This window comes from Pleurodeles waltl, chromosome 1_1, assembly GCF_031143425.1.
Source record: "Pleurodeles waltl isolate 20211129_DDA chromosome 1_1, aPleWal1.hap1.20221129, whole genome shotgun sequence".
Taxonomy (NCBI): domain Eukaryota; kingdom Metazoa; phylum Chordata; class Amphibia; order Caudata; family Salamandridae; genus Pleurodeles; species Pleurodeles waltl.
Genome location: NC_090436.1, coordinates 860,407,285 through 860,434,434, shown reverse-complemented (window position 1 = coordinate 860,434,434; position 27,150 = coordinate 860,407,285). Strand labels below are relative to the sequence as shown.

Sequence of the window (27,150 nt, the reverse complement as noted above, 5' to 3'; positions counted from 1 at the left end):
TTGGGAATGTTCTGTCTGATGGAGATGAATTAGGAAACTGTAGGTGTTGTTTTTGTGTAGGGCTTGTCACTGAATGTGTGTAATCAACTGATAATTATTTGTACTGTATGGCAAACTAAAATAAAAAGTTGGCTGAACTGGTAATAGTATCAAACCACTGGGTTGCATCATACGTACACAGGAAATGTAAACTGATACCTTTAAAATTGCATGAAGTGCAACAGAATGTGAAGGGGAAAGAGCTCACTCAAAAGGCAAACAAGGAGGGGGACTGGGAGGATGGTATTGCAGATCTGAAAGGTCTTTATGTTGATTGTCTGATAAATGGAAAACCTACCACTTGCCTCTTTGATACTTGTGCCAGCTACTCTGCCCTGAAACCTCTGAATTCCCTTCACTACCTCTCTCTGTATTTCTAATCCTGTTTCTATAGCTCTTCGCTCCATCACAGACAAGCATAGTTCTAAGTCCTCCCTCAGCAGTTAACCTATTAGGTTGTGATATGTGTAATTTGAACTGTACTGTATTCTGCACACCTTATGGAGCCTTCTGCAATGTGCCACAGAGTAGGGAAGATGAGGTACTTGCGCTGCTGTGTAAAACAAATTGTCAACCTATTGTTGACAACATTAAAGTGTCTAAAGACCTGTCTGAATTACCTGCTTTGCTGACCTCCATGTTGTGCTCCACAGCAGCTACCAATATGGAGTGCAGCTTATCAAAAGAGCATTTAAAGATAAAAATAAATTGTATGAAAACTTTGCCTTGTATTCTACAGCACCCTCTAAAGCAGGGGGCTTCAAACTAGGGGTGGGCCCCCTAAGGAGGTGTCAAGTGATTCCAGGGGGATAGGGAAGTTTCAGGCTCTGGCCAAAAGAACCATTATGCCAATAACAGGGCTTTATTTTAAGCTGAAAAAATTGAGCGGCAGTAAAACCGTTCTATAATGGGCCATCACTAACATGTTTTGTCATTTATATCCAAGCTGGGAGTATGTGTCAAAAGGGAAGGGACTCCAAATACCTTTCAAAACCCCCACCCCTTCCCCACTTCTAATAATCACACTGTGGATAGTTTCACAAATTATTAAGGGGACCCCTTCCCTTTTGCAAATGGGTTAGCACTAATTTGAAATTGGTGCCCACTGCAAGTGTTTTGCAACGCATTTGCAGTCACAAAACAATCATACATACCATTTAGATTTGGTATTAGGAAGGGACTCCCTTGATACGCCCCTTCGTAATACCGAATCGCAAAACCCAAACTGCGATTCGGTAACAAGTTACTGAATCGCAGTTTGGGTTTTGTACATCCCAAAAAGCGTTTTTCTAGTTGCAAATGGGCCGATTCTGCGAATCGGCCCCATTGCGGCTAGAAAAATGCTTTGTACATCTGGTCCCAAATCCTTAATTTAAGGAGCTGATTTCCATAATGAAATCTTCTGAGACCAAAGAGGACTCAGTTCGCAGAGCAGGGAGGATCGTTAGGGAATCTGCGGTTACATCCTGTCTCTACCAAATAATGTGTAACTAAAAGGTAAGTAATTTGTTCATCTGATAGAGACTTCTAAACGCTGAGTCCTTACTTTGGAATCACATACCAAAGTGGTACTAACCCAGAGGAGGGCATGCGAACGGAGACCTCCCAAAAAAGTCTCCAAGTATAATAAAACCAGTCTAGAACAAAGAATATACACATCTAGCCGCAGATTCCTTACTTCAGAGTCACACACCGATCATAGTAACCTGGAGGAGGGAATGTGAACTAAGACCTCCCAAAAAAGTCTCTAAGTATCATAAAACCGGTCTAGGACAAGAGAAAAAGCCTGGACAATCAAAATAATTAAGGTGAGTAATATACACCACAACATCAAAACCTGTGGAAGGTACTACATGTAAGGAAAGTCTTAAGCCATGAAAAACATGTGAATAAGCTCATCCATGTTAGTATGTCAAATGTGTGTCAGAAGTGACCCAATAACATTGAAAGTCTCTAAACAGACAAAAATTGGTCTACTACAAGAGAAATAGACCATGCATTCATAAGAATATCTATGAAGAAATACATTCTTGTTGGTACAGAAACTGTGTAAGAACCACAGTAATAAAAAGTAATAAAAACATGGGGGCATGGCCACGGGCGTCAAGATGGCAGTCGAACTCTAAGAGTGCTCCGGACCCGTCCGTCATCCCCCTCGTATCGCCCCGCAGTTCCTGTGCCCATTGACTTTTTATTTGGCCCCTGCATGTATGGGGGTCCTCTGAGGCGGTGTGGGGGCTTATGCCCTCGGTCTCGGCGGAGCCTGAAGTGGGGCTTGGCCGGGTGGAGCCGGTGCTGGAGTGCGCCTCTGGGCCCGCTGGGAGAGGTGGAGTCCCTGTGGGGCCGCAGCTGCCGCCTAGGGCAATGCGCCATATCTGTAGCTGCATCCCGCGGAGGAGGGGGCGTCGCTGGCCCCATCCATGATCCTGGCTGCGTCCCGCGGCGAAGAAGGCGAGGAGTGTCCCGCCCCAGCCAGCTGCGGTCTGAGACCTGTGCTGTGGCCCGGGGCGTGCTGAGGTGCGGAAGAGGCATGTGGCACGTGGTGCGGCCGGGCCCGGCGTCCTCGGGGGCCCGCATCCCATGACGCGCTAGGAGAACCTACCTGACGACTGGAGATGAGGCAGTGGGTTGTGCTGGTGCCGGTCGGCGGTGCGCAGGAGTTGGACGGTCCCAGCAGGAGGGACAGCGGGAGAGAAGTGCCGGGAGGCCGCGCGGGGCCGGGGGACTCGTGACTGCCCCCCCGATGATGCTGGGGCCCTGATGAATCTGCGGCAACCCTGAGGCGCCATTCAGAGACCTGGGGCTGGTGCCTGTGGGCCCTGTGGAAGTGACACAGCCTGAGGCGGGTTGGCCTGCCCCTGGAGGAAAAGTGGGGGACAGCGAGCAGTCAGTATGTGGGCGGCCAGCCCCGGCGTGACCTGACCCAGAGACGAGATACGGGTCGGCTGACGGTGCGGCAATGGGCGGAGGGCCCCGGCTAAAGGGACGACAGGCCCAGGCAGCAGGCTGTCCTGACAGAGCTGCGCACCGAGGTAGGGGCGCCAGGACAAAGCGGCTGAGAAAGTGGGCGGACAGCCCAGGGGTGATTCGATTAGATCTGGTGCTGAGATACAGATCAGCGGTGGCCTTGGGGAGACAAAACAAGTAAGCAGCCGCCCGTGTCGCAGCAACGCATTGACCAATTTGCCAGGCAATCGACCTCACGTGCATTGGGGGACCCAGTGCCAGAGACCACCGCTGCAGAAGGGGTCAACACGATCCTCCAGGCCATCCAGTCCTTGCAGCTGGCAGTTGAGACTAAGGTTGGTGAGGTGTGAGAGGATGTGGGCCTGCTGCGACAGGATCTGCGGACAGCCGTAGGTCGTATTAAAGAAGTTGAAGACCGAGTCTCCCAGGCAGAGGATGAAATTGCGGACCTCAAGGCCAAGATCGCCCAGCCTCAGACCCGCACAGGTGAGCTCCACAACAGGGCGGAAGATGCTGAAAACCGCTCCAGGCGCAATAACCTGCGCTTTGTGGGATTCCCGGAGGGCTTGGAGGCGAACTGAGCAATAGATTTCCTGGAATGCTGGATCAAATCGTGGGTCCCTGATCAGAGGCTCTCCCCTGGGTTTGCTGTCGAGCGCGCTCATAGGGGCCTTGGTGCCCCGGCCCCCACTGGTGGCTCTCGGAGGCCGATGTTTGCAAGATTCCTCAACTTCAAAGATCGAGACATAATCCTTAGAGAGGCAAGAGCACAGCCGGACCTCAGCTGGGACAACCACAGGACCCTCATCTTCCCAGACTACACCCGCGAGGTGCAAGCCAGACGCCATTCGTAAGAAGGGGTCAAACAGAAACTCAGGGTGATGCAATTGACTTATATGCTCCTCTTCCCTGCGCACCTTAAGGTCATCCTGGATGGGAAAGCCTTCTTTTTTGACTTGCTGGAGACTGTGTGGGACTGGCTTACTGAAGAACATCAGGTGGCTCGAAGAGGCCCCCCCCCCCGACCGGGGAATGGCCGGCCGGTGTCGGACTCCGGAGGCCCACCAGGAGCACAGGGAGGGTGCAGGCGCAACCGTTCCTGCTGGAGGAGGAGGCGAAGTGGCCTGCCCGACACTTACGAGGCAGAGAGACGACTGAGTCCGAGCTCTGGGGTGAAAACATACCGGGCGGCCCCGATGAGGAGAGACTGGATCCGGCTCCGGAGGGGGAGCACCTTAGCCAGTCACCCCTGCTCTCCTGAACCTGACCCACAGACACATTGTGTTGCAGGGGGGCCGAGACAGCGGCATACTCCCTGGCACTGGGTGCAGAGTCGGGAAGAGCCGAATTGCAGAACTCTGACTTAATGGAGGGGTCCACCACTCCACACTCGCAAATGACACTTTGTTGGCGCAGGTTTAGGGCGACAGATGCTTCTGGGTTGGAAGTATGGGGTGGGGAGCAGTTGGGGGGCTCTTGTGGGAATGTTTACTTACAGTTGTTTATGGTGGGGTTTGTGTTACGCTTTTATGCCCTTGTTTAATTGGTCACGGTGGGATGCTCAGATAGGCACACTTTCCATAATACTACTGCTTCCATGCACAAACCAGAGCAGACTAACCGGGTCCTCTCCTGGAATGTAAATGGGCTCCTCGACAAAATTAAACGATCTGCAGTGTTCTCCTTTATCCGTTGCTTTGCCACGTCCATAGTTCTGCTCCAGGAGACACACTTGCTGGGTACTAAGTGCCCCATGCTCCTGAGGGGGGGGGGGTATGACAGAGTTTACCACGCAGGCTTCTCCAGGGGCTTGAGGGGTACGGCTGTCTTGTTGCATCGCACCCTACCCATGGTGGTGGCGGTCTCCCGGTCTGACCCACAGGGCTGATACGTGGCAGTCTCTGGACTGCTTGGAGGGCATCCAATCAACAAGCTCAGTATGTATGCCCCTCAGGCACACAGGAGCAGCTTCTTACGACACTTAGGGATGTGGTGGCGGGACTTCCCCCGGGTCTCACCGTATTTGGGGGGAGGGGCTTCAACTCTGTTCTTAATTCAGAGATAGACACTGCCGGGCCATCGTCTTCAAGCCGGGTCTTCAGGGCGATGGGGCTGCGTAAACGGGTGGAGGGCCTTGGTCTCTGTGATGCGTGGCGGACTTGGCATCCCCACCTGCAACAATACACTCATACGTCAGCAGCGCATCACACCCACGCCAGGACAGATCTCTTCTTTGTGCCCGCCCTTGATATTCCCAGAGTCTCAGGGGTGGAGATACTCCCTCAGGGGGTCTCAGACCATGCACCATTACTTCTTCGACTGGACAATATTGACGTGACCAGACGCCAGATATGGCGGCTTAATGCCTGGTACTTGCAGGATAGTGATTACACCCAGGCCCTTAGAGACCACATCTCAGACTACTTTACCTTTAATCTTGGGTCTGTGTCGTCCCCGTGTACGATCTGGGCTGCTTGTAAGGCCACCCTTAGGGGGCATGCCAGGCATCTCCTTCGGGTGTGGGAGCGTGCGCGTACTCAAAAAGTGTCGGCGCTCGAGGCCAGAGCTGTGCGTCTGGATGGCCAGCTCACCGACTCCACGCCTACAACGGTTAGGCGGCAATTAGCTCTAGTCAGAGAGGAGATTATCCACACTACTCTCGAAACAGCGAAGCACATGTGGCGAGACTCTGCAGCCCGCGTATACAAGTGGAGGGACAATAACGGCAAGCTCTTACATGGGCTTGCGACTGGACCAATGGCAAACAGAGTCGTTCCAGAGGTTGTCGATGACTTGGGCGCCATTTCCTGTACGCCATACGAAATAGCGCAGAGCTTCACCGCCTACTACAGGAAGCTCTACGAAGAGCGGCCTAGGCCCCAAGTTGAAAGAGAGGCCCCCTTGTTGGAGGAGGTGTCCCTTTCTGTGATTTCGGTGGGGGAAAAACAGGACCTTGACGAGCCTGTAGGTCTTCATGAAGTTGAGGCGGCCATATTGGAGCTGGCTGCGGGCAAGACGCCAGGCCCTGGCGGTTTTCCGGCAGAGCTTTATACCAAGTTTCACGATATCCTCACCCTCACTTGCTCACCCTGTTCGAGGAGGCTGTGAGAACTGGGAGATTCCCCCCGGGTCTAGACCAAGCCACCATAGTGGTGATCCCGAAGACTAGCCCCCCCTCACTGTGCTATGCGGCGTATCGACCCATCTCACTGCTCAACACTGAACTCAAGATACTGTCCATAGTCAGTGCCACTAGATTAAAAAAGGTGCTGCCCTTGTTGATCCACCCAGACCAATGCGGCTTTATGCCTGCTAGGAGCACCAGGCATTGTATTAGGCGACAGCACGTGGCCCTGGCCAACCGGGCCCTTTTGACCTCTCCACTAGAACTCCTCCTCTTAGACTTTGAGAAGGCATTTGATACAGTGGATTGGTCCTACCTTCAGCGAGTGCTGTTGAGAGCCGGGTTCAGGCCCATTCCTATCCGGCGCAACAGCTTCCAGTACCTGGGCGTACAAATAGCATTGTTGCCCGAGCTGGTGTGGTCCCTTAATGTTGAACCAGTATCTCGGAGAGTCAAGGAGGACCTCCAGAGATGGCGGTCTCTGCTCCTCAATGTCCTGGGCCGGATGGCACTCTATAAAATGATGGTACTCCCCCAGTTCCTTTATTTGCTCCAGAACTACCCCTACCAAATCCCCAGGCGATGGTTCAGAGAAATGGAGACTGTCGCACGGCAGTTCCTATGGCGTAATTCCCGCCCCGACTTGCGTTTCGCTTTTGTCAGGGCGATGTGTATGAGGGTGGTCTGGGGATGTCCAACCTTTACCTTTACTACCTTGCAATGCACCTGCTAGTAATTAATGACTAGTTGGGGGAAGAGGGCTGGTCGGACCCTGCATACCAACTAGAACTCTTGACATTAGGTTTCCCCGGTTTGATGGGGATGGTGTATGGCGATCCCCTGCCACGTAAACTCCCAGAGGTGACGAGGGTGGTGCTGATGGGTGGAGGGCTGTGCAGGGAGCGTCGGGGTGGTGGCGCCGTCTCACACAACACACCCCGCTGTGGCAGGGATCGTGGCTAAGGGATGCCTCAGCACTTGATGGGTTTCATAAATGGGACCTCATTAGCATATCACTGCTTGGCGATGTCTGGGCGGGATCCCACATGTGGTCCTTCCAGGAGCTTCAACAGCAGTTTTCGCTTAGCTTCAAAAGCAGTTTTCGCTTGCTCACACCCAATTTCACAAATATCTGCAACTCCGTCACGCACTACATGTTCAGACCGGGACGGTCCTCCCTGAGTTCAGTACCGGTGAGGCCAAGACACAGATGGGGCACTTAGGTAAAGGGGGGGGGTGTTGCGCATATACCATACTCTGGTCACAAACACAGCACAGACCTTTGACAAGCTCTGTGAGTGATGGGAACACTGGGTGGGTCCAATGGATGACGAGGACTGGAGGGACACCTTGATGTCCACGAGGACAAAGACCATGACCTCCCGTCTCCGGGTTGTGCAGATCTACTTTCTCCATGCAGCCTATCTTACCCCTGTAAAACTACATAGAATGGGCCTCCGGCCCCAAGCTGACTGTCCATGATGCGCAGGCTCAGATGCAGACTTCTTCCATAAGGTGTGGACCTGCCCACACATTGCATCCTACTGGCGGGTAGTGGTGGCAGAGATCGCCAGAGTCTTGCGGGCAGAGGTGGAAGTTGCCCTGGTGCAAATCCTACTGGGAGTCCTTGAGGGAGTGGGTTCCAGCAGAGCAGACCGGGCCTTTGTCGGAAGGGCCTGTTTAGTTGCTAAGAGGGACTTCGCAGCAAACTAGAAAGCAGAGACGGCTCCCGCAGTAGCGAAGTGGCGCAAGCTGACTGGTGTGTACAGCAGGAAAAACTTGTTTATGAGGCAAGGGTCTGTCCCACTAAGCATGATAGGGTGTGGGGGAAGTGGATGGAGACCTTGGGATAGGGGGCTGCTGCTATGTAGTAATGTAAGTTTGTAATGTGCGTTGTCTCAAATTTTCAATGACGAGTCTTGACCATATGTCTTTGCTTTATTCCTTAGACTTGTGCAGTGCTCAGTCTGTGCAATGCCATTGCGACCTGTTGGGCTTCATGTTGTTATATAATCCTAATAAAAAAGTTTATAAAAAAAAAAAAGTAATAAAAACGTTATTAGTACGGATATAGCATCACCCATGATCGAAACATTACAAATATGTTCTCAGAACAAAATTGGTCTAGAAGAATTCAAAATGATCGGGCATTCATAAGAATGTGGGTGAGCCCTAACATATTTTACAACGTAAAAGTTGTTGGAGGAACCGCTCATAATGAGCTATAAACATTCAAAAACATGGGAGAAAGAAAATCCATATTAATTTGATGACCAACCGGTGTTAGAGGCAAGCTAACAAAATGAATAACAAGCTACTTGCTCCCTTAATGGAATGTGAACCAATGCAAAAAACTCAAAACTGTGGTAGGGCCACACCAATGACATCATAAAGACAAAGAAAACATGGGTAAGAACACCACCCATGACCGTAGGACAGTATCAATTTGTTCTTATATGTAGTCCGAAATGGCATGTTCTACTCTGTTGGAACACAGATTAGTAGGACGTGCCACTGAACAATACCCCTTACCATGTAAAGGTATATTCTAACAAATGTACACTATAAGACATACATAGAATGTTTATCTCTTGCAGAGAAAACATACAATTGCCCTCTTTAAAACAATAAAAAAATTGAAGACAACAATAGAAACCATTTAACATAAAAATATAAATATACTGTTCCCCAGAAAAGTAGCCAGAGATGATAAAATCATCTTCAAGATATTCGCAATATATATACTTACTGAAATAGTAGTATAACAAACACCTATGTAGTAACCAGCAAAATATATGTATTTATTTTATTTTATTTTTTAAACTGAGTAAAACAGCAAGTGAGAAAAAGGGGGCCTTGGTAGGGTGGCGCAAACAAAGGTGAGTATGTGACTCTTATAATAGTTAAGACTCATCTACAAAAGATGTCAATGACGCAAAAACAGAAATGTTTTAAGATTCAGAAATAAAAAGAATCTGTCTGATTTTGTATATGCTGTCTTGTGACATCACTTCTCAAAATGTGAACCCAACCTACAACAACTAGAGTCAGGTAAACAATGTAAACAGTTGCACCTAGATGAGGTATTAACATACAACCCTTTCAAGCACAACAGATGTAAATATATTCATAGAGAAGAAAACGAAGTACCCCTGAAGAGGGTAAAACCCTTCTGACAAGAAGGAACTCTTGAATGCAAATGCCCAAGAGCAGAACAACTCAAAGAGTCAATAATATTAATTATTCTGTACAGTAGACAGAACAGAATGTATAGAGAGATACATCTCAATGAAGGACCATAATAAACTGATATAGGTGATGAAAAAAAGAAGAATAATGTTCAAAGAACATGTTAATTCCGTAACAATGTCTACACCAAAGTGCAGAACATCCGCCAAACTGTGATGGCTATCTAATACAAACCATAAAGACCAAACAAGGTATCTAACACAAACCATAAAGACCAAACAAGGAAAGTCTTAAAAAGTCCCCAAGAAGATACTTTCTGGGTTCTAAAGAATCCAGTCTACCAAAAGTAGAAAACTGATATCACTATAGCATAGGTAAAAGTAGACGTAAACCACAATTAGTGTAAATCAATAGCTACCTTATTTGACAGTACAAAATGGACTTAGTAAACATACACGCTTAGTGTTGTATAATCCTCATAAAGAAACCTCTTTGAAAAGAGATTAAACAATATACTGACACTCCAAAGGAGTTGTTAATATTTCAAGTTCCCTATGAGGGATACTCGTATAATTCCATAATCTCACATGTGAGAAAAAGTAACTCTCTGAAGAGGTAGCAACTCTGTACTCTCAAATGAATGTGTAATAGCCTACAAGGTAAGAAATCCCAACTGTGCATACACATATGTATGATTACTAGCATACAAACAAATACTCCACTTAGAATATGGTATATATCATAAAGGTAACAACTGTTAATCACAAGCTTTTCTTCAGGGTAAAGTAAACGATATCACCTTATACCAGGTGTAGTAAAAAGTGATAACCCTCTAAAAGACTGTTATTGACAAACTTGAAGCAGAAGGTCATTACTTTACATCAAGAAATGACAATAATGAAAGTAGCCTTAAATATGAGGCATGAAAAGCCCATAGGGTTCCAGGGCACTATATACCCCTCTAACAGTTTAAGGAGAAATAGCACCTTCCAAGCAGGAACACCCACCAGACGCCACAATTAGGATGTAACAGATTTATAACTGAAAAAGCCTCACGGCCCTGCCGAAGTATGGCTGTTCTGTGGAATATTTAAGAACAAATAACATACTAAACAGTACAGGAGTTTTGAACTAGGCCAAAAGGTACAGAGGAACCAATCTAATTCGCTTGTCCACCCCTACTATCACAAAAACACCTTAAAGTTGAGTCACCATGTGCACCAAATAAATGGGCACCATCAAACGACATGAACTAGCAATGTGGCTTGGACAGTCTCTGAAAACGCTGAGGTATGTAACCAGGAACAGCGACGAAGTGCAACTGAGGAAGCCACAGTTCAACCCACAGAGTCAGTGGTATCCATGCCACAGCAACTGATTAGTATAGCAGCTTGCTGGCCATCCTGAATCATAGGAGTAAGAGTGCTCCTGATTTCTTTCAGAAGCGTAGGCAAGATGTTCGCTAGTAAGTCCCATAATGAATGAGAGAAATGTCCAAGAACACAATATGTATTTATAGAGTGTAGAGCATAACTTATGAGGGAAAATATGCTGCCACAGAGGTCTAGACTCCTGGACTCTCTATCAGATGGGACATGCAGGAAAGACTCAAAATATTGGGAAGCTAAAGCAGCCTATGCCACCAAACTTCGATGAGTAGGATATCTTATTAGACAAGCCAGACTACCAGGGGGAGGTTGGTGCCTATGAGATATAGCCCAGTTGACAGGAGACCCTGTATCAGGCTAAGCCCAAGCCCCTAAAAAACATCATGTATGGCTTTGCTGTTAGGAAGCACTGGTTCAATCCATGTTTGGCTTCGATGTAGGACAACAATTAGGGGATCTGAACCTAATTCCACTGAAAGAAGAGTCAGATCAACACTACAGCAACCCTCTTCAGTATGTCTGCAAAAGAGGAGCTCGCCTCTGTAACAAGTCCAGGGGGTGAAAGTAAGCCTGAGACTGGAGAAGAATCCAATCCAGTTAACCAGCTGTCCTCTCTACGAGGTTCCAACTCTACTACCACCTCTCCACCATCTCCTTCAGTAGGATAAACCTGAGGGGACTCTTGTGGAGGAAGATCAGGGATAACGGGCATGAGTGGTGTCATTCCCGACGTCAACTGGCATCGAGAAAGTGATTCCTAAACGTCAATTTCAACCTCAGACGGAGAGAATGATTTAATTTCGATGGGCACCACCAGCAAAATAGCTGTAGTCAGATGACAGGATACCGGCACCGAAGGTTGGAAACCCAAAGGGCCGTGTATCGTCGCTGTAACAGCTTCATCAACTGACGCTGAAGGCCTAACTGAAGCAAAGGGTGAACCCGTCGGCATAGACACATTCAAGGCACTTCGCAGCTCTTTGGGACCCACAGGCGCACCAGAGGGAGGTGAATGACCAAAGACAGTGTGAAAGGAAGTGTAATATTCACCCATCTGGTCAAGAGTCGCCCCATCTCCTGGAAAGGGAGGGAGATGCGGGGAAGACTCCAACCTCATTTCCTCAACCAAGGAATGGTAAGAGGTCGAATGTAGTGAAGTCGTCAACTTCTGTGACTTCGACCTCATGTGTCGAGACTTAATTCTGGATGTCAATAGAAAATGGTGACCATGAGACCAACTCCTTGAGTAGCCCTGCAAACAGACATCAGTCTGAGAAGAAGTCCTCATTCGACGGGAAGACAGCAACCCCTGGGGAATCTGTGGCTAGATGTCTCTATCAGATGTAGGACTTTGGTCATAAACTGTTGCAAAACACAGAGACTAGATGGGAATAATGCATGGCATGTATATGCCTCTAGGTTAAATCATCTCTCTAGTATTTTTTTGTTCACTACAAAATGCACTAATGGCCTCATTGAAGTCACAACAGGTTTGAGAATTGTTTACCAGTGGGAAATCTTAGTAATACATCAATTGGGAGTGTGTATTATCTAACCACTTCATTCACTCGAGAACAGATTGAATTACAGACTAAACTTGATTTCTGTGTAAGGTTGGCGTCTGTTACAGAAAGTCTGGCATTTTACTTAGTTCATAGTATAATTTAACAAACATAATTAGTCATGAAAAATAACTATTGTTTACCTCTAGTGAGGAGAGAATAACTTCCATTCCTGTAGAACCCTTTGCTGTCATCTCCTTTCTGGTTTTCTCTGTAGATCAAAAACGGACATGGTTTTAAATAGTGAAATATAGATAGATGGATGCTCAGATAAGATTTTTAAAACGTACCAATCAGTTTTATCGCATTTTGGTAACTGAATACCAGTACAAGTCTGGATTATTCATTATACAATTGTGGTACTTGTACAGCGCAGACGGAGTCAAAAGAGTTAATATGCAAGCTGTAAACACTTTTCAAATAACCAGGACATAAACCCTGTAAATCAGAGGGAACAAATAGGTGTGCAGCAGTTATACCCAATCTCGGTAGTGAGATTTCATGAGGAAAATGTTTTGTAATGGCAGGAGGCTTGAAGAAACCTGTTTGCAGTAAAAGTGTTACAGATGCCAGTAACAACACAGCTAAATGTTTAATTTAGGGCCTTAATCATCCAAGACAAGATTGTTTTGAGCATAGCTTTCAGTGGTTTGTGAGACTGTGGCTCTAGTTAGTTTGTCTTTAATATACAAGGCTTATTAAAATCAGAATGAAAAGCAATTTAGTAGATATTTAATAATCACAAGATTACAGAAGCACTTGTGTAGTCAGGCTAAAACTACATGAGGTATGACAGGTGGGGAAAGCAGGGATGAGGAATTCCTTTAATTTTGTGCACTGGCCAAGAAGATTTAGACCCATTCCCAAATTCCCTATTGTTGCACAAACCCCTTAGCTGCTAGCTGACAATGCCAAACTAGTTGTAAAGTCAAAGAGGAGTTCTCTACTGCAATTCTAGGGGTGCAAATGAGCAAAAGAAAGAAAACTGGAGTAGATGGAGGACAAGCACACAGGCAAGAAAGCAACAGAAAGAAGTAAACAAGGTGAGCGCAATGTGGGGAGGGAGAAACACAGGGGTGACAGAGAGCAACACAGATTGCAGAGGGGAGTTTGACAAAACCTTGCATAACTCATCTAGATGTAAAATGTAGTGCTGTAGAGCTTTGTAAATGTTCACAATTTTGGAAACCAATGTAGCTAAGGCACAGCTAGAAAAGATGATTTTATGACATGACACGGAGGCTAACATTATGCAATCTCCTTGTATTACCCGCTCACAGCAGCAAAAACAGTAACAACTTAAAACATTCCAAAGGGCTGTAAGGTTCCGCAACTAGCAGCCATCTTCCTTCTTTTGCTGCTACTGCTCACAAGATAAGTACCTCTCTAACCTTTGACTATTGTTTTCCTACTATCACTTATTAATGTGCACATATTGTTGGATTGTGTGTATTTATCTTAGATATCCTCATTTGTTGTATAATATTCTTGTTTGGTTGTGATGGTATGGTATTGCTCTTTATTTTGAAGGTTGAGTATATATTTAGCGCTTTTTAATTAAAGGTTTTAGCCAGTGGTTGTTCCAGGACCCTGATGGGTCCCGGTGGCCGAGTACTCTGTTTTACTGTGAGTGCTTGATTTTATTTCATCCTGAGCTGGAGCGGCTTGGTGCTGCGTTGTATATATTTATTTAAAGTCTGCACCTCATGGTCTGTGCGTCCATACCTTCAGTTGCCGGCTTGTGATGAGGGCGCGGCGGCAATGAGACCGCAAGCCCTTGCTCAGTGCCTGGTAACCCGGGAATGAGGCTGCTTCGGCTTTGAGCCACATGTACCTCTTTGCCCCATTGTGCTTTCACAAAGGACACACCAGCTCGTATGCTGCATGTCTTTCAGTGTACTAGTAATGTACGCTTGCTAGTGTTGAGCATGTAAAGTAAACAAAAGAGAATAATTGTCACTCACTGTCAACCGAGGTCGAGGGTGTTACGTGCTTCCACCTCGCCGCTTTTTCTGTTCTTCTAGTGAGTGAGTAGTCGCAATTTCTTAATTTCCTAATATTCACTTCCTCTTTTTGATATTTGAGGAAAGTACTTTACGAACTCCTTCAAAATTCGTTATTTGTCTTCCTCTTAGAAGAAAGTACCTGAGATCAATTCAATTTTTACCCTAACTATATCTATTATATATTATACATAATTATATATTTTTTAACAATGTCTGAGAGCCAACTGGAGGAGAAACTACAGCAAAAGCTGGAATGGATGTTCAATGATGCTTTAGGTCAGCTAATTGGGTGTTTAAATGAGATCATTACTAAAAAAGATTGAAGTCTGAGATAAAAAGGATAACATTTTTAAAGAAGATCAATAACCGAATTGCTCCACAAAATTGTAAAGGAAAAGACATTTTGGAGCCGAGCATAATACTAAAAATAAAAAAAAATTAAATTGCAGGTTCTGACTTGACACTTGTTAATGGTCACACTGAAGTTAGTACTACTGATACTGTGGATAGGCAAGAAGCAGGCCTAAACGTTCCCGTACCCATTGAAAGCGATAGCGATTCGAGCCTGAAAACTGACCTCCATTGACCTGAGTTTGATTCGGAACCGGAGGGTTTGGAGGTCACAAATATGGGAACGTCGGAGGAGGCATCTAGGGCCTCAGGATCAAATATGGGCATACTGGATCCTCTGGGCCACAAGATGTTTGATCCCCTCTTGATTCAGCATCCCTTTTCACCTGAATGTGCTCCATCTAAACATGTAGTGGATTATATTTCCTTTTGGTTAAGAAGGGAAATCCCTAAGGAGGTGAGATCTTGCTTGAGGTCAGAATGTCCACAACCGTCTCTTCCAAGTAAAATTACTATGACACCCAATTTGAATGCTAAGGTGGTCGCATTTATTAATAAAAGTGGAAAGGCCCAGTAAAAGGCCTAGATAGAGGCTTAAAATCCTGCCAGACCGCCTATTGGATATCATTGGGCCATTAACTAAAGTATCTGAAATTTCTGATGAGGCCTATTTAAATGATGCTCATGTGGATCCCAAAGAATTACGCCAGTGGGTGCAAAGAGCTATTTGCTTTTTGGCCAATGACAATATGGCCTTTTCAAGTGAAAGAAGAAAATATATTCTTCTTAAAATTGACCCTAAGTTAATAGAACTGGCTAATAAGGAAGGAGGTCCCTCCTCACAAGGATATCTTTTTGGAGATTACTTTATAAAACATATGGCAAAATATGTGGGAGTATTTAGCTCGATTCAAAAGTCCCAGAAAAATTTCAAATGATATTCCAAGACAAGGTTTTTGTGAGGGCGGGAGAATGCGGGGTCGGTTCCCTGGCTGAGGACAATCCATTTATAGACCCTATTTGGGAAGGTGGAAGTTTTGACAGGTACCTTCTGGATCCTTCGAAGGATTCTATCCTCAAAGACCGAAGATCTGCAAGGAGCTAGGAGGTCAAAAGGATTTTTCACATAGCCCTATCCTATCCTATAGAAGGCAGATTAGCCCAGTTTTGTGGAAACTGAGCATTAGTGATAAGGTATCCTTGGGTACTAAAACTGTCAGGGGATACAAATTGGAGTTTGTAGATACCCCGGTTAAGACAATCATTCCCCAAGAAATTATTTTCTTCCGAAAAAGACTCCGAAATGGTTAGCCAAGAGGTACAGGATCTATTCGAGAAAGGAGCAATCCGGGAGGCAACAAAAGGGGGCTTAGGTTTTGTCAGCAACATCTTCTTCGTCGAAAAGAAAGACAAAGGGTGTGCGTCCAGTAATAAATTTGATGAGTCTGAACAAGTGGATAGTATATAGCCATTTCAAAATGGAAGGTATTCATCTGCTGAAAGATGTATTAAGGAAAGGAGACTGGTTAACAAGATTAGATCTAAAGGATGCATGCTTGACTATACCCATTTGGGCCCCTCACCAGAAGTTCCTCAGGTTCAGATGGATGGGAAAACTGTGGCAATTCCACAGTCTTCCGTTACAGTCTCTCTTCAGCCCTTTGGTGTTTCACCAAGCTTCTTTGGCTGGTGGTGACCTGGCTACAAGCAAGAGGAGTGAGACTGGTAACTTATGTGGACAACATTCTAGTTGTGGCTCAAAACAAACATGTTGTAAGGGAACATACTCAGATGACCGTAGGGTTACTGGAATATCTGGGCTTCGTTATAAACATAAAGAAATCATCCCTGATCCAGTATCGAGAGACTCGGTTCCTAGGATCTGCTGTAGATATGGATCAAGAAGAGTTGAGATTACCAAGAGAAAAACTAGAGACTGAAGAAAAAGTTGAAAAAAGTGCTACTATTGGTTCTGTGAGCGAGCAATAAAAGTAGATAGTATAATCCTAGCCTCCCTGTCTTTTATTAAATCCAGAATTTCTGCCCTGCTACAACCAGATGCCTGGTTAATGGCAGGGCTGGCATATTCACAGCTTTGCACTGATCAGAGCACTGTCATAAATAGAGCCCATGCACGCACACAAACTGTTCATACAGGGGGCTTGTGGATATTCAGAGGTCGACATAAAAGGAGCTATTATATATAGATTATGGTATAATCAGAAACATTATGTAATGGTCACCTTGCTGCAATCCGAAATCTGGGATCATATGAATTTTGGCATAACCAGAGCCCGATACAGTGAGAGTTCAGTGCTAATACGGAATTTCTATAATTGTTAATTGCCTAAACAGCACCTAAGGAGATTCATTTTTACAGAACCAGCAGATTTCTGCAGCTTCTTGTCTCATAGCTGAATAGATTGTTTTGAAATAAAATTCCATACCACTATTAAAGGGTATGAATTCTATGTAATGAATTTAGAAAAGGCTGTTGTGTATAGAATGTTTTAGGGCCATCTGTTAAAACTGCCAGAAGGTAAAGCATCTCTTAAGTCAAGGTGGGACAGAAAAAGGGCTAGGATTGCAATTATACATGGCGTTCAGTCTTAATACTAAAGGTTTAAGCCAGGGGCAATTACAGAATATAGTTGTAAGCCCCTGCAGTGGCATCTCAGATATTAGTGTACAAGCAAATTTGCTTGTGCCTTCAGAACAGTCAGCAACCACTGCATCATCCTTTCTCCTCCGAGGGAAACAGACAATGTAACTACCTTGCAGGTGAACGGGCAGCTTATGTGTTTGGTATAACTAGCCTTTCCCTGCTTGAAGCGACTGACTTCAGGTAAAGATATGTTAATAATATACAACAAACACAAGGCATGAATTTGTTTTTTTTCATTGTCCTGTTTCTTATATAACTTATATAATCATATGTTTGATATCACAGTCGCACTATTTTTTCGGTTTAATGTGTTTGTGACCAGAGTGCCAACTATATCAGTAAAACATTACCAATACCTTTAGCTGTTAATCTCCCTCCATAATATTCGGAGAATATTTTAAATATGGGTAGTGGTGTTTTGATTGTGTCACTCCCATTTCCTTGCTTTCTATTTGATGGCTTTTATTCCTCGTCTTTGTGTATGCCCATCACCTAGAGCATAGCTTCTTTACCCTCAGTTTGACTGGATGCTCACACTGAAGGAACTATGTTTTTCTTGTTATTTTAGCACTCCATGAAATCATTTGTTTTCTTGATCTCTTCCTCGTATACGGTTTCCCCCCTGAAATACTGCCCAATGTGCTTCCTATTGCTCTTGCCTCCCCTTCCTCGTTTTCTTGCCCCCAACTAGCCCCCGTGCTTTTCTTACCGTTTGTTTCTCTCCAATCATCGTATTTATTCTTCAACCCCAGCCACAAGCACCTCAGTTGTTTTCCCACCAACTCTCTGTTCATCCACTCATAAGATTCATCATTCCCTTTACAGTCCCTACTTGTTTTCCCCATAATTGTTTCAGGCCGAGCAACTATCATTTGCTGCCTCCCTGCTCAGTTTTTGAAAAGTGCCTTTGCACACATTTAAGTTATTTTTTATCATGCCAATTAATGTACACAATCATGAAACAATAAATAGAAAATACACAAAACAGCAGGCACGTTCGGTCGCATTTGTGCATGCACACATAAACGTATAATTATACTTTTTTTTCTTTCTTTTTTTTTTGCTGGTCCTGCACGGAATCAGCAAAAGCAACATCAAAGGAAAAACATGTTTAATTCAGAACAGCATTGGTAAAAAAAAAAGAGTGATTATCTGTACAATCATGAATATATGGTGGCACGTGTGTGCATCAGACTATAGCAGCAGTAGCACTGTGATGTAAACGTGTGCATTCTTCGTCACACGGTCATTTTGTCTTTGTGGTTAATTCACTGTTCGAAAATGGGAGAAGTGTAGGAAAGTAGCCTCTTTCTAGCATGGTTACTCCCACTTTTGCCCTGTTTGTCAATGTGTTTGACTGTGTCTACTGGGATCCTCCTAATCAGGACCCCCCAGTAGTTATGCTCTCTCCCTCTAAATCTGGTTGTCGGATACTGTTAACACAGTATTCCACTCGTAATTGGCATACTGGTGCCCCCTTATAAGTCCCTAGTATATGGTACCTAGGTACCCAGGGCACTGAGGTTCCAGGGGATCCCTATATGCTGCAGTATTTCTTTGGCCACCCATAGGGAGCCCATGCAAAGACTTCTACAGGACTGCCATTGCAGCCTGTGTGAAAAGGTGCATGCACCCTTTTTATTGCCATTTACACTGCACCAGGTCACTTATAAGTCACCCATACAAGCAGGCCTTCCAGCCCTGAAGGCAGGGTGCAGATTACCTGTGTGTGAGGGCACCCCTGCACTAGCAGAGGTGCACCCACAACCTCCAGGACCATTTTCTCATACCTCGTGAGTGCGGGACGCCATTTTACATGTGCACTGGACAAAGGTCACTACCTATGCCCAGCTCCACAAAGGTAATTCCGAATATGGTCATGTTTGGTATCAAACATGTTGGAATCATACCCCAAGGCTTTTGCAAGCATTGGTTGTATGATTCCATGCACTCTGGGGGCTTCTCAGAGGACTCCCAGTACTGCCATTACGGCCTTCTGAGGTTTTCCAGGCAGCCCCAGCTGCTACAACCTCCAAGACAGGTCTCTGCCCTCCTGTTGCTCAAGCAGCTCGAGCCCAGGAAGGCAGAACAAAGCATTTCCTTTAGGAGAGGGATGTTACACCCCCTACCTCTGGACATGGGTGTTACAGGCTTGGGAGGTGTAGCCTCCCAGAGCCTCTGGAAATGCTTTGAAGGGAACAGATGGTGCCCTCCTTGCATAATCCAGCCTACACCGGTTCAGGCACCCCCAGTCCCTGCTCTGGCGTGAAACTGGACAAAGGAAAGAGAGCGACCACTCCTCTGTCCTTCACCACCCCAGGGGCGGTGCTCAGAGCTCCTCCAGAGGGTCCCTGGGTTTTGCCATCTTGGATTCCAAGTTGGCAGGGAACTCTGGGAGCATCTGAGTGGCCAGTGCCAGCAGCTGACTTCAAAGCCCTCCCCTGATAGGTGCTTACCTGTGTAGCTGACCAATCCCCCTTTCATGGCTATTTAGGGTCTCTCTCTTGGGTGGTTTTTCCGATTTGGATTGCAAGACTCCAGCAGGAATCCTTCACTTCACCTTCTTACCGAAGAAACTGCAGCTGCACCCTACAGGAACTCTACAAACTGCAAGGAAGCAAAGACGACTTCTGCAACATTGTATCTTCAGCTCTTGCCAACAACTGAAACTGTTTCCAGGTCGTGCATCCTCTGAGGACTGCCTGTCTTCAGCCTGCACCAGAAGAACAAAGGGATCTCCCTTGAAGTGAAGGAGTCACTTCCCTGCTTCAGCAGGCACCCCTCTGCAGCAACGACTGGTGGCTTGGGTCCCCTCTACTGACGAAGAGTGTGGATCCAGAATGACGGGTGGTGGACTGAAGTGGTCCCGATGTTCTACTGTCCAACTTTGGTGGAGGTAAGAGCTTGCCTCCCCACGCAAGACCGTACCCCTGTGCATCACGTGTTTTGCAGTTGCCAAGGCTTGTTGGCATCCTTCCACGAAGTTCTTCATGCACAGTGCAGCTCCGCCCCCCAGAACTCCTTCCTGCGATGCACAGCTTTCTGAGAGGTTCTCCGGCGGCGTGGGATCTCTTTGTGTAGTGCTGCGTGGGCCTCCTTTTGAACCTTCTTTGTCCCCGTGCTGTGGGATTCCTGTGCACACAGCCTGGTCTTCTGAGGGCTCCCTAAGTTGCTGAGAGCCCCCTCTGACTTCCCCTTCTGGGTAGGGTCCACCAGGTCCCTCCTGGTCCCGGGCAGCGCCATTTTCCGCTAACCAAGAGCTTTGCGAGTGCCAAGGCTTGTTGGCAGAATCCAGCGACGCAAACCAGACTGCAATCATCCATCCAGCGTGGGACATCGTCTGCACCAACCAGGAACCCACATTTGTTTTCTTGGGTGTAGTACTGACAGTTGTTCTTCACCGGTGGTCCTCCTTTTGCACCTTCATCCGATTTAGCAGGGGCTCCTGTTCTCCTGGGACTCTTCGGTGCTTCTTGAACTTGGTCCCCTTCTTCCAAAGGTCTTCATGTCCAGGAATCCATTGTTGGTATCTTGCAGTCTCTTCTGGTTCTTGCAATAGCTTCTTTCTCGTGTTCTTGTGTGTTCTAGGAAAGTTACTGTGAATTACTCCTGCTTTCCTGGGCTGTGGGGTGGGTTCTTTTACTTACCTTTGGTGTTTTCTAATACTCTCAGCGCCCCTCTACACACTACACTTGCCTAGGTGGGAAACCGACTTTCGCATTCCACTTTCTTAGTATATGATTTGTGTTCCCCTAGGCCCATTTCTAACCATTGTGATTTTCACTATTTGCACTGTTTTCTAACTGTTTTACAGCTATTTCTGCATACTAGTGTATATATTTTGTGTATTATTTACCTCCTAAGGGAGTATAGTCTATATTGTATTTTTGGCATTTGTGTCACCTAAATAAAGTACCTTTATTTTTGTAACACTGAGTATTTTCTTTCATGTGTGTGAGTAGTATGTGACTACTGTGGTATTGCATGAGCTTTGCATGTCTCCTAGTTTGGCCTTGGCTGCTCATCCACACTACTCCTAGATAGCCTGGCTTCTAGACACTGTCAACATTTCACTAATAAGGGATAACTGGACCTGGTATAAGGAGTAAGTACCTTAAGTAAACACTATAAACTAGGCCAGCCTCCTTCAAGAAGCCAATCTTGAAGGCACAAATTAAGAAATAAACACCACCAATAGCACTTAAAAAATGATAATAATAATAAAATGCAGCCCAGCAGCATATAGCAGCAGCTGAAGCTGCAGGAGCAATGAAAGGGCTGGGTGAAGGGTGTTAAAATTACAAACAAACAAGCAAGACAGAGAAGGACAGGGAAATCCACTGACAATCTAGTGGTGAGGGGATAGCAACACAGAGTGTAGGGGCCTTACTTTGACCAGGGAAGAAGCAAACGGGGGAAACAGCAAGAAAACATGCACGCCCAGGGAGTACTGTGCAAAAAATTAAAATGTAGTTAGTTCACTTCATGTAAACAGTGGAGGGATACAAGCCATCCAATCAAAAGATGATAAAGAAGATTTATGTAAGGAAAGGACACACACATGAAAAGTTACTGACTAAGAGGCAAGCAAATTAGACTGACAAGAATACCCAACCGCAGGTAAGAAATGGGCTGATCTAAAACCCGCTGTAAGAATTAATACCGTCTGCATTAGGTCTTTAGCAAGAGGGCAATACCTAAAAGCATGGCCAAAAGGAAATACTGGTACCTGCCTATAAATAACCAAGGAAGAGAGAACAGAGTGTTTTATTAAAAAACAACCAGCTATATTTGTGAGTGAAAACTTTTAATAAACATGAAATTGGGAATATCATCATACCATAGAACCCAGTGAACAGAAAGAGTTGGTGACAAAACTAAATTATCATCAAAGATTTAAATGTACCATAATACATATATACATGTTAACATTAAGACAGTCAATAAATAAAAATAAAAAAATCACACTGCTCTTATGACAGGGTACAGAGAGTTAAACAGTATCTGCAGCGCACCTCTGACATGGCTAATCTAACCACTCCTAAATAGGCTTTTTTCCTCGGTGTGGAATATTTACATATTCCTTCCCCACCAAACGTTTCACTGACCTTTCTCCTAATGAAATGTTTGCCAGAATACCCTCCAGTCAGGGCTACATACCTTAGAAGAGTGTAGAAAACCCCAAGGAATCTTAGCAAAACCCCCATTCAGGACACTCATTAATAGGTCCTATTAAAACGCTCACTATGCAGTTATCCAAGCTCCTGACATAGCTAACACCAACACAGAACACTACCTCAATACACTTCACAATACAACACACTCCTCAAGTCTCTGAACCGCAAGTAGCAAATTACCAAACGCAATCAGTCAAAAGACAACACTCTCAACCTTATCCTGTATCCACTGCGGGGATGGATACTAATGGACAGAACAGATCAATTCTTCATCCACCTTGTCCACCCTTCACTCCAGTCTGTTTCACTAAGGCAATCCAAAGTGAGATACTCACAATCTGCTTCTTCAAATGCCTCTCCATGAATACCCTAAAGAAGATCTGATGGACGTGCTGAGAACCATGCAGACATCATTATATGTAAACACACTTCTGCACATTGACATCATAACACTTAAACGTCATGTAGAACTCAACATCCAATTGAAAACACTAGCTTCTAAACCTAAAACCTCAGCATCTTGGTACAACCTTAATACACATTGACAATAAGCACACTATTTGCAGATACAAAAAATGGAGATGATCCTATCTCATTCAAAATCTTACTCAACTCAAAGCAGTATAATCTGTAAACTGAACTTTCATCATTGTAGGAAAGTACCATCTTGCCTGGCATGTTACCCCCATATTTCACTGTATGTATGTTGTTTTAGTCCATGTGTCACTGGGACCCTGCCAGGCAGGGCCCCAGTGCTCATAGTATGTGCCCTGTATGTGTTCCCTGTATGATGCCTAGCTGTCTCACTGAGGCTCTGCTAACCAGAACCTCAGTGGTTATGCTCTCTCTGCTTTCCAAATTTGACACCAACAGGCTAGTGACTAAATTTACCAATTCACATTGGCATACTGGTACACCCATATAATTCCCTTGTATATGGTACTGAGGTACCCAGGATATTGGGGTTCCAAGAGATCCCTATGGGCTGCAGCATTTCTTTTGCCACCCACAGGGAGCTCTAACAATTCTTACACAGGCCTGCCACTGCAGCCTGCGTGAAATAACGTCCACGTTATTTCACAGCCATTTACCACTGCACATAAGTAACTTATAAGTCACCTATATGTCTAACCTTCACCTGGTGAAGGTTGGGTGCAAAGTTACTTAGTGTGTGGGCACCCTGGCACTAGCCAAGGTGCCCCAACCTCGTTCAGGGCAAATTCCCCGGACTTTGTGAGTGCGGGGACACCATTACACGCGTGCACTATACATAGGTAACCACCTATGTATAGCGTCACAATGGTAACTTCGAACATGGCCATGTAACATGTCTAAGATCATGGAATTGTCACCCCAATACCATCCTGGTATTGGGGGGACAATTCCATGAACCCCCGGGTCTCTAGCACTGAACCTGGGTACTGCCAAACTGCCTTTCCGGGGTCTCCACTGCAGCTGCTGCTGCTGCCAACCCCTCAGACAGGTTTCTGCCCTCCTGGTGTCCAGGCAGCCCTGGCCCAGGAAGGCAGAACAAAGGATTTCCTCTGAGAGAGGATGTTACACCCTCTCCCTTTGGAAATAGGTGTGAAGGGCTGGGGAGGAGTAGCCTCCCCCAGCCTCTGGAAATGCTTTGATGGGCACAGATGGTGCCCATCTCTGCATAAGTCAGTCTACACCTGTTCAGAGATCCCCCAGCCCTGCTCTGGCGCGAAACTGGACAAAGGAAAGGGGAGTGACCACTCCCCTGACCAGTACCTCCCAGGGGAGGTGCCCAGAGCTCCTCCAGTGTGTCCCAGACCTCTGCCATCTTGGAAACAGAGGTGTTGGGGGCACACTGGACTGCTCTGAGTGGCCAGTGCCAGTAGGTGATGTCAGAGACTCCTTCTGATAGGCTCTTACTTCTCTTGGTAGCCAATCCCCCTTCCTTAGTAGCCAAACCTCCTTTTCTGGCTATTTAGGGTCTCTGCTTTGGGGAATTCTTCAGATAACGAATGCAAAAGCTCACCAGAGTTCCTCTGCATCTCCCTCTTCACCTTCTACCAAGGATCGACCGCTGACTGCTCAAGGACGCCTGCAAAACCGCAACAAAGTAGCAAGACGACTACCAGCAACATTGTAGCGCCTAATCCTGCTGGCTTTCTCGGCTGTTTCCAGGTGGTGCATGCTCTGCGGGTAGCCTGCCTTCACCCTGCACCAGAAGCTCCAAAGAAATCTACCGTGGGTCGATGGAATCTTCCCCCTGCTAACGCAGGCACCAAAAGACTGCATCACTGGTCCTCTGGGTCCCCTCTCATCCAGACGAGCGTGGTCCCTGGAACACAGCAACTCTGTCCAAGTGACTCCCACACTCAAGTGACTCTTCAGTCCAAGTTTGGAGGAGCTGCTCCGGCTCCTGTGCATTCTTCCAGATTTCCTTTGTGCACAGCCAAGCCTGGGCCCCCAGCACTCCGTCCTGCAGTGCACAACCTTCTGAGTTGTCCTCCGATGTCGTGGGACGCCCTTTTGTAACTTCGCGTGGACTCCGGTTCACTCTTCTTCTAAGTGCCTGTTGGGTTACTTCTGCGGGTGCTGCCTGCTTCTGTGAGGACTCTCTGAGTTGCTGAGCGTCCCCTCGGTCTCCTCCTCCAAAAGGCGACATCCTGGTTCGTCCTGGTCCTCAGCAGCACCCAAAAACTTCTACCGCGACCCTTGCAGCTAGCAAGGCTTGTTTGCGGTATTTCTGCGTGGGACCACCTCTGCAAGCTTCATCGCGACGTGGAACATCCATCTTCCAAAGGAGAAGTCCCTAGTCCTCTTCTTTCTTGCAGAACTCCAAGCTTCTTCCACCCGGAGACAGCTTCCTTGCACCTTCATCTGGGGCTACCTGGGCTCCTGCCCCCCCTGGACACTGTTGAGACTATTGGACTTGGTCCCCTTGCCTTGCAGGTCCTCAGGTATGGAAATCCGTTGTCAGTGCACTGCTGGTGTTTGTTCTTCCTGCAGAATCCCTCTATCACGACTATTGTGCTCTCTGGGGGTAGTAGGTGCACTTTACTCCTACTTTTCAGGGTCTTGGGGTGGGGTATTTTGGTAACCCTCACTGTTTTCTTACAGTCCCAGCGACCCTCTACAAGCTCACATAGGTCTGGGGTCCAATCGTGATTCGCATTCCACTTTTGGAGTGTATGGTTTGTGTTGCCCCTATACCTATGCTTGCCTATTGCAATCTATTGTAATTCTACACTGTTTGCATTACTTTTCTTGCTCTTACTTACCTAATTTTGGTTTGTGTACATATAACTTGTGTATATTACTTACCTTCTTACTGAGGGTACGGACTGAGATACTTTTGGCATATTGTCATAAAAATAAAGTACCTTTATTTTTAGTAACTCTGTGCATTGTGTTTTCTTATGATATTGTGCATATGATATAAGTGGTATAGTAGGAGCTTTGCATGTCCCCTAGTTCAGCCTAAGCTGCTTTGCCATAGCTACCTTCTATCAGTTTAAGTTACTAGAAACATCTCTTCTCTACTAATAAGGGATAACTGGACCTGGCACAAGGTGTAAGTACCTTTGGTACCCACTACAAGCCAGGCCAGCCTCCTACAATCATTTAAACCAAAACCACCTTCTAAAGGACCACCTGGATGCCCTTAATACAGTGCCCCACTGACCAACCCTGAACCCAAAGGACATAGTCAACGTTAGCCCCATCACCCAGCTATCCTTCAATGGACAACTCTTTACGAAGATAGTCTAAAGGACCAGATCTACAAAATCAATCTTATACAAGACTACTAATCCTGCTTCAGACGTGCTGCTGTATAGGAAAGGATTATCTTCAAGTAGTCAAGGGTGCCGTCCACATGAAGAAGAGAGTCCTGCCTTCTGATCCTGCTCGACCTCTACACAGCTTTCAATACAGTAAACAATAAGCACTAATACACATCATAGATGTGCTTCTCCAACTCAGCCATTCAATGGTCCATGCCCTACTTTGGCACCACCAACAGATTGCAAACACTGAAACTGAAAGATCTCAGAAACTCCCCACCTTCTGCAGAGTAGATAACGGAACCATACTCTCTTTTATCACATTTAATCTCTACAAAGAACTCCTTTGATCCTTACTCAACTTTAACTTGAAATGTTCCGCACCAATGACATTTAGTGGCTCGAAAACTACCTCTAGCTAATCCAAAATTGGATGTCAAGTTCCTAAAGCTTAATTCAAGAAAGACTGAATTCCCCTGTTCACCAATAGCTCCAAAGCTCCAAACAACCACAGATCTAGACTCAACTATCAACATGAACCTAGGCAGCTTCACCCCTCAGCTTAAAGAAAATGCAAAATCATTCAGATTATCCACTGACATAACTTACCTTTAAAGACTGCATCACCAAAAAAAAAAACATTGAGACAGCTTTCCCGCTTGAAAAAAAGTAAATTCAACTTGATAACAACAGTTCAAGTTCCTAACACATCTGGATGGAAGCAACTAGTAGACTACCAGACATCACTCTAGCATCCCATAAAGGTATCCTACACATCACAACATGTCTCATCAAGAGCATGTAAAAATGAATGTATGTGATTCATGTGGCGAGAGACGTGAGCATACTCAAATGCGTTCCCTAGTGCCCGCCTGAGAGCCGCAGAACCCCCGAGCAGCAGTGCAGCAGAGAAACAGCGAGAGC

At 46.0% G+C, this 27,150-nt stretch overlaps 1 protein-coding gene across 7 annotated transcripts in view; it reads right to left on the bottom strand.

Moving 5' to 3' along the window:
* The window catches only part of AGTPBP1 (ATP/GTP binding carboxypeptidase 1), an 863,873-nt gene that overhangs the window by 561,599 nt on the left and 275,124 nt on the right, over positions 1-27,150 (bottom strand). For all 7 annotated transcript variants that reach the window (XM_069229549.1, XM_069229567.1, XM_069229576.1 and 4 more), the window contains one exon: positions 12,413-12,480. In XM_069229549.1, the coding sequence (XP_069085650.1) occupies positions 12,413-12,480 (68 nt within the window). The remainder of the gene's footprint in view (positions 1-12,412; positions 12,481-27,150) is intronic.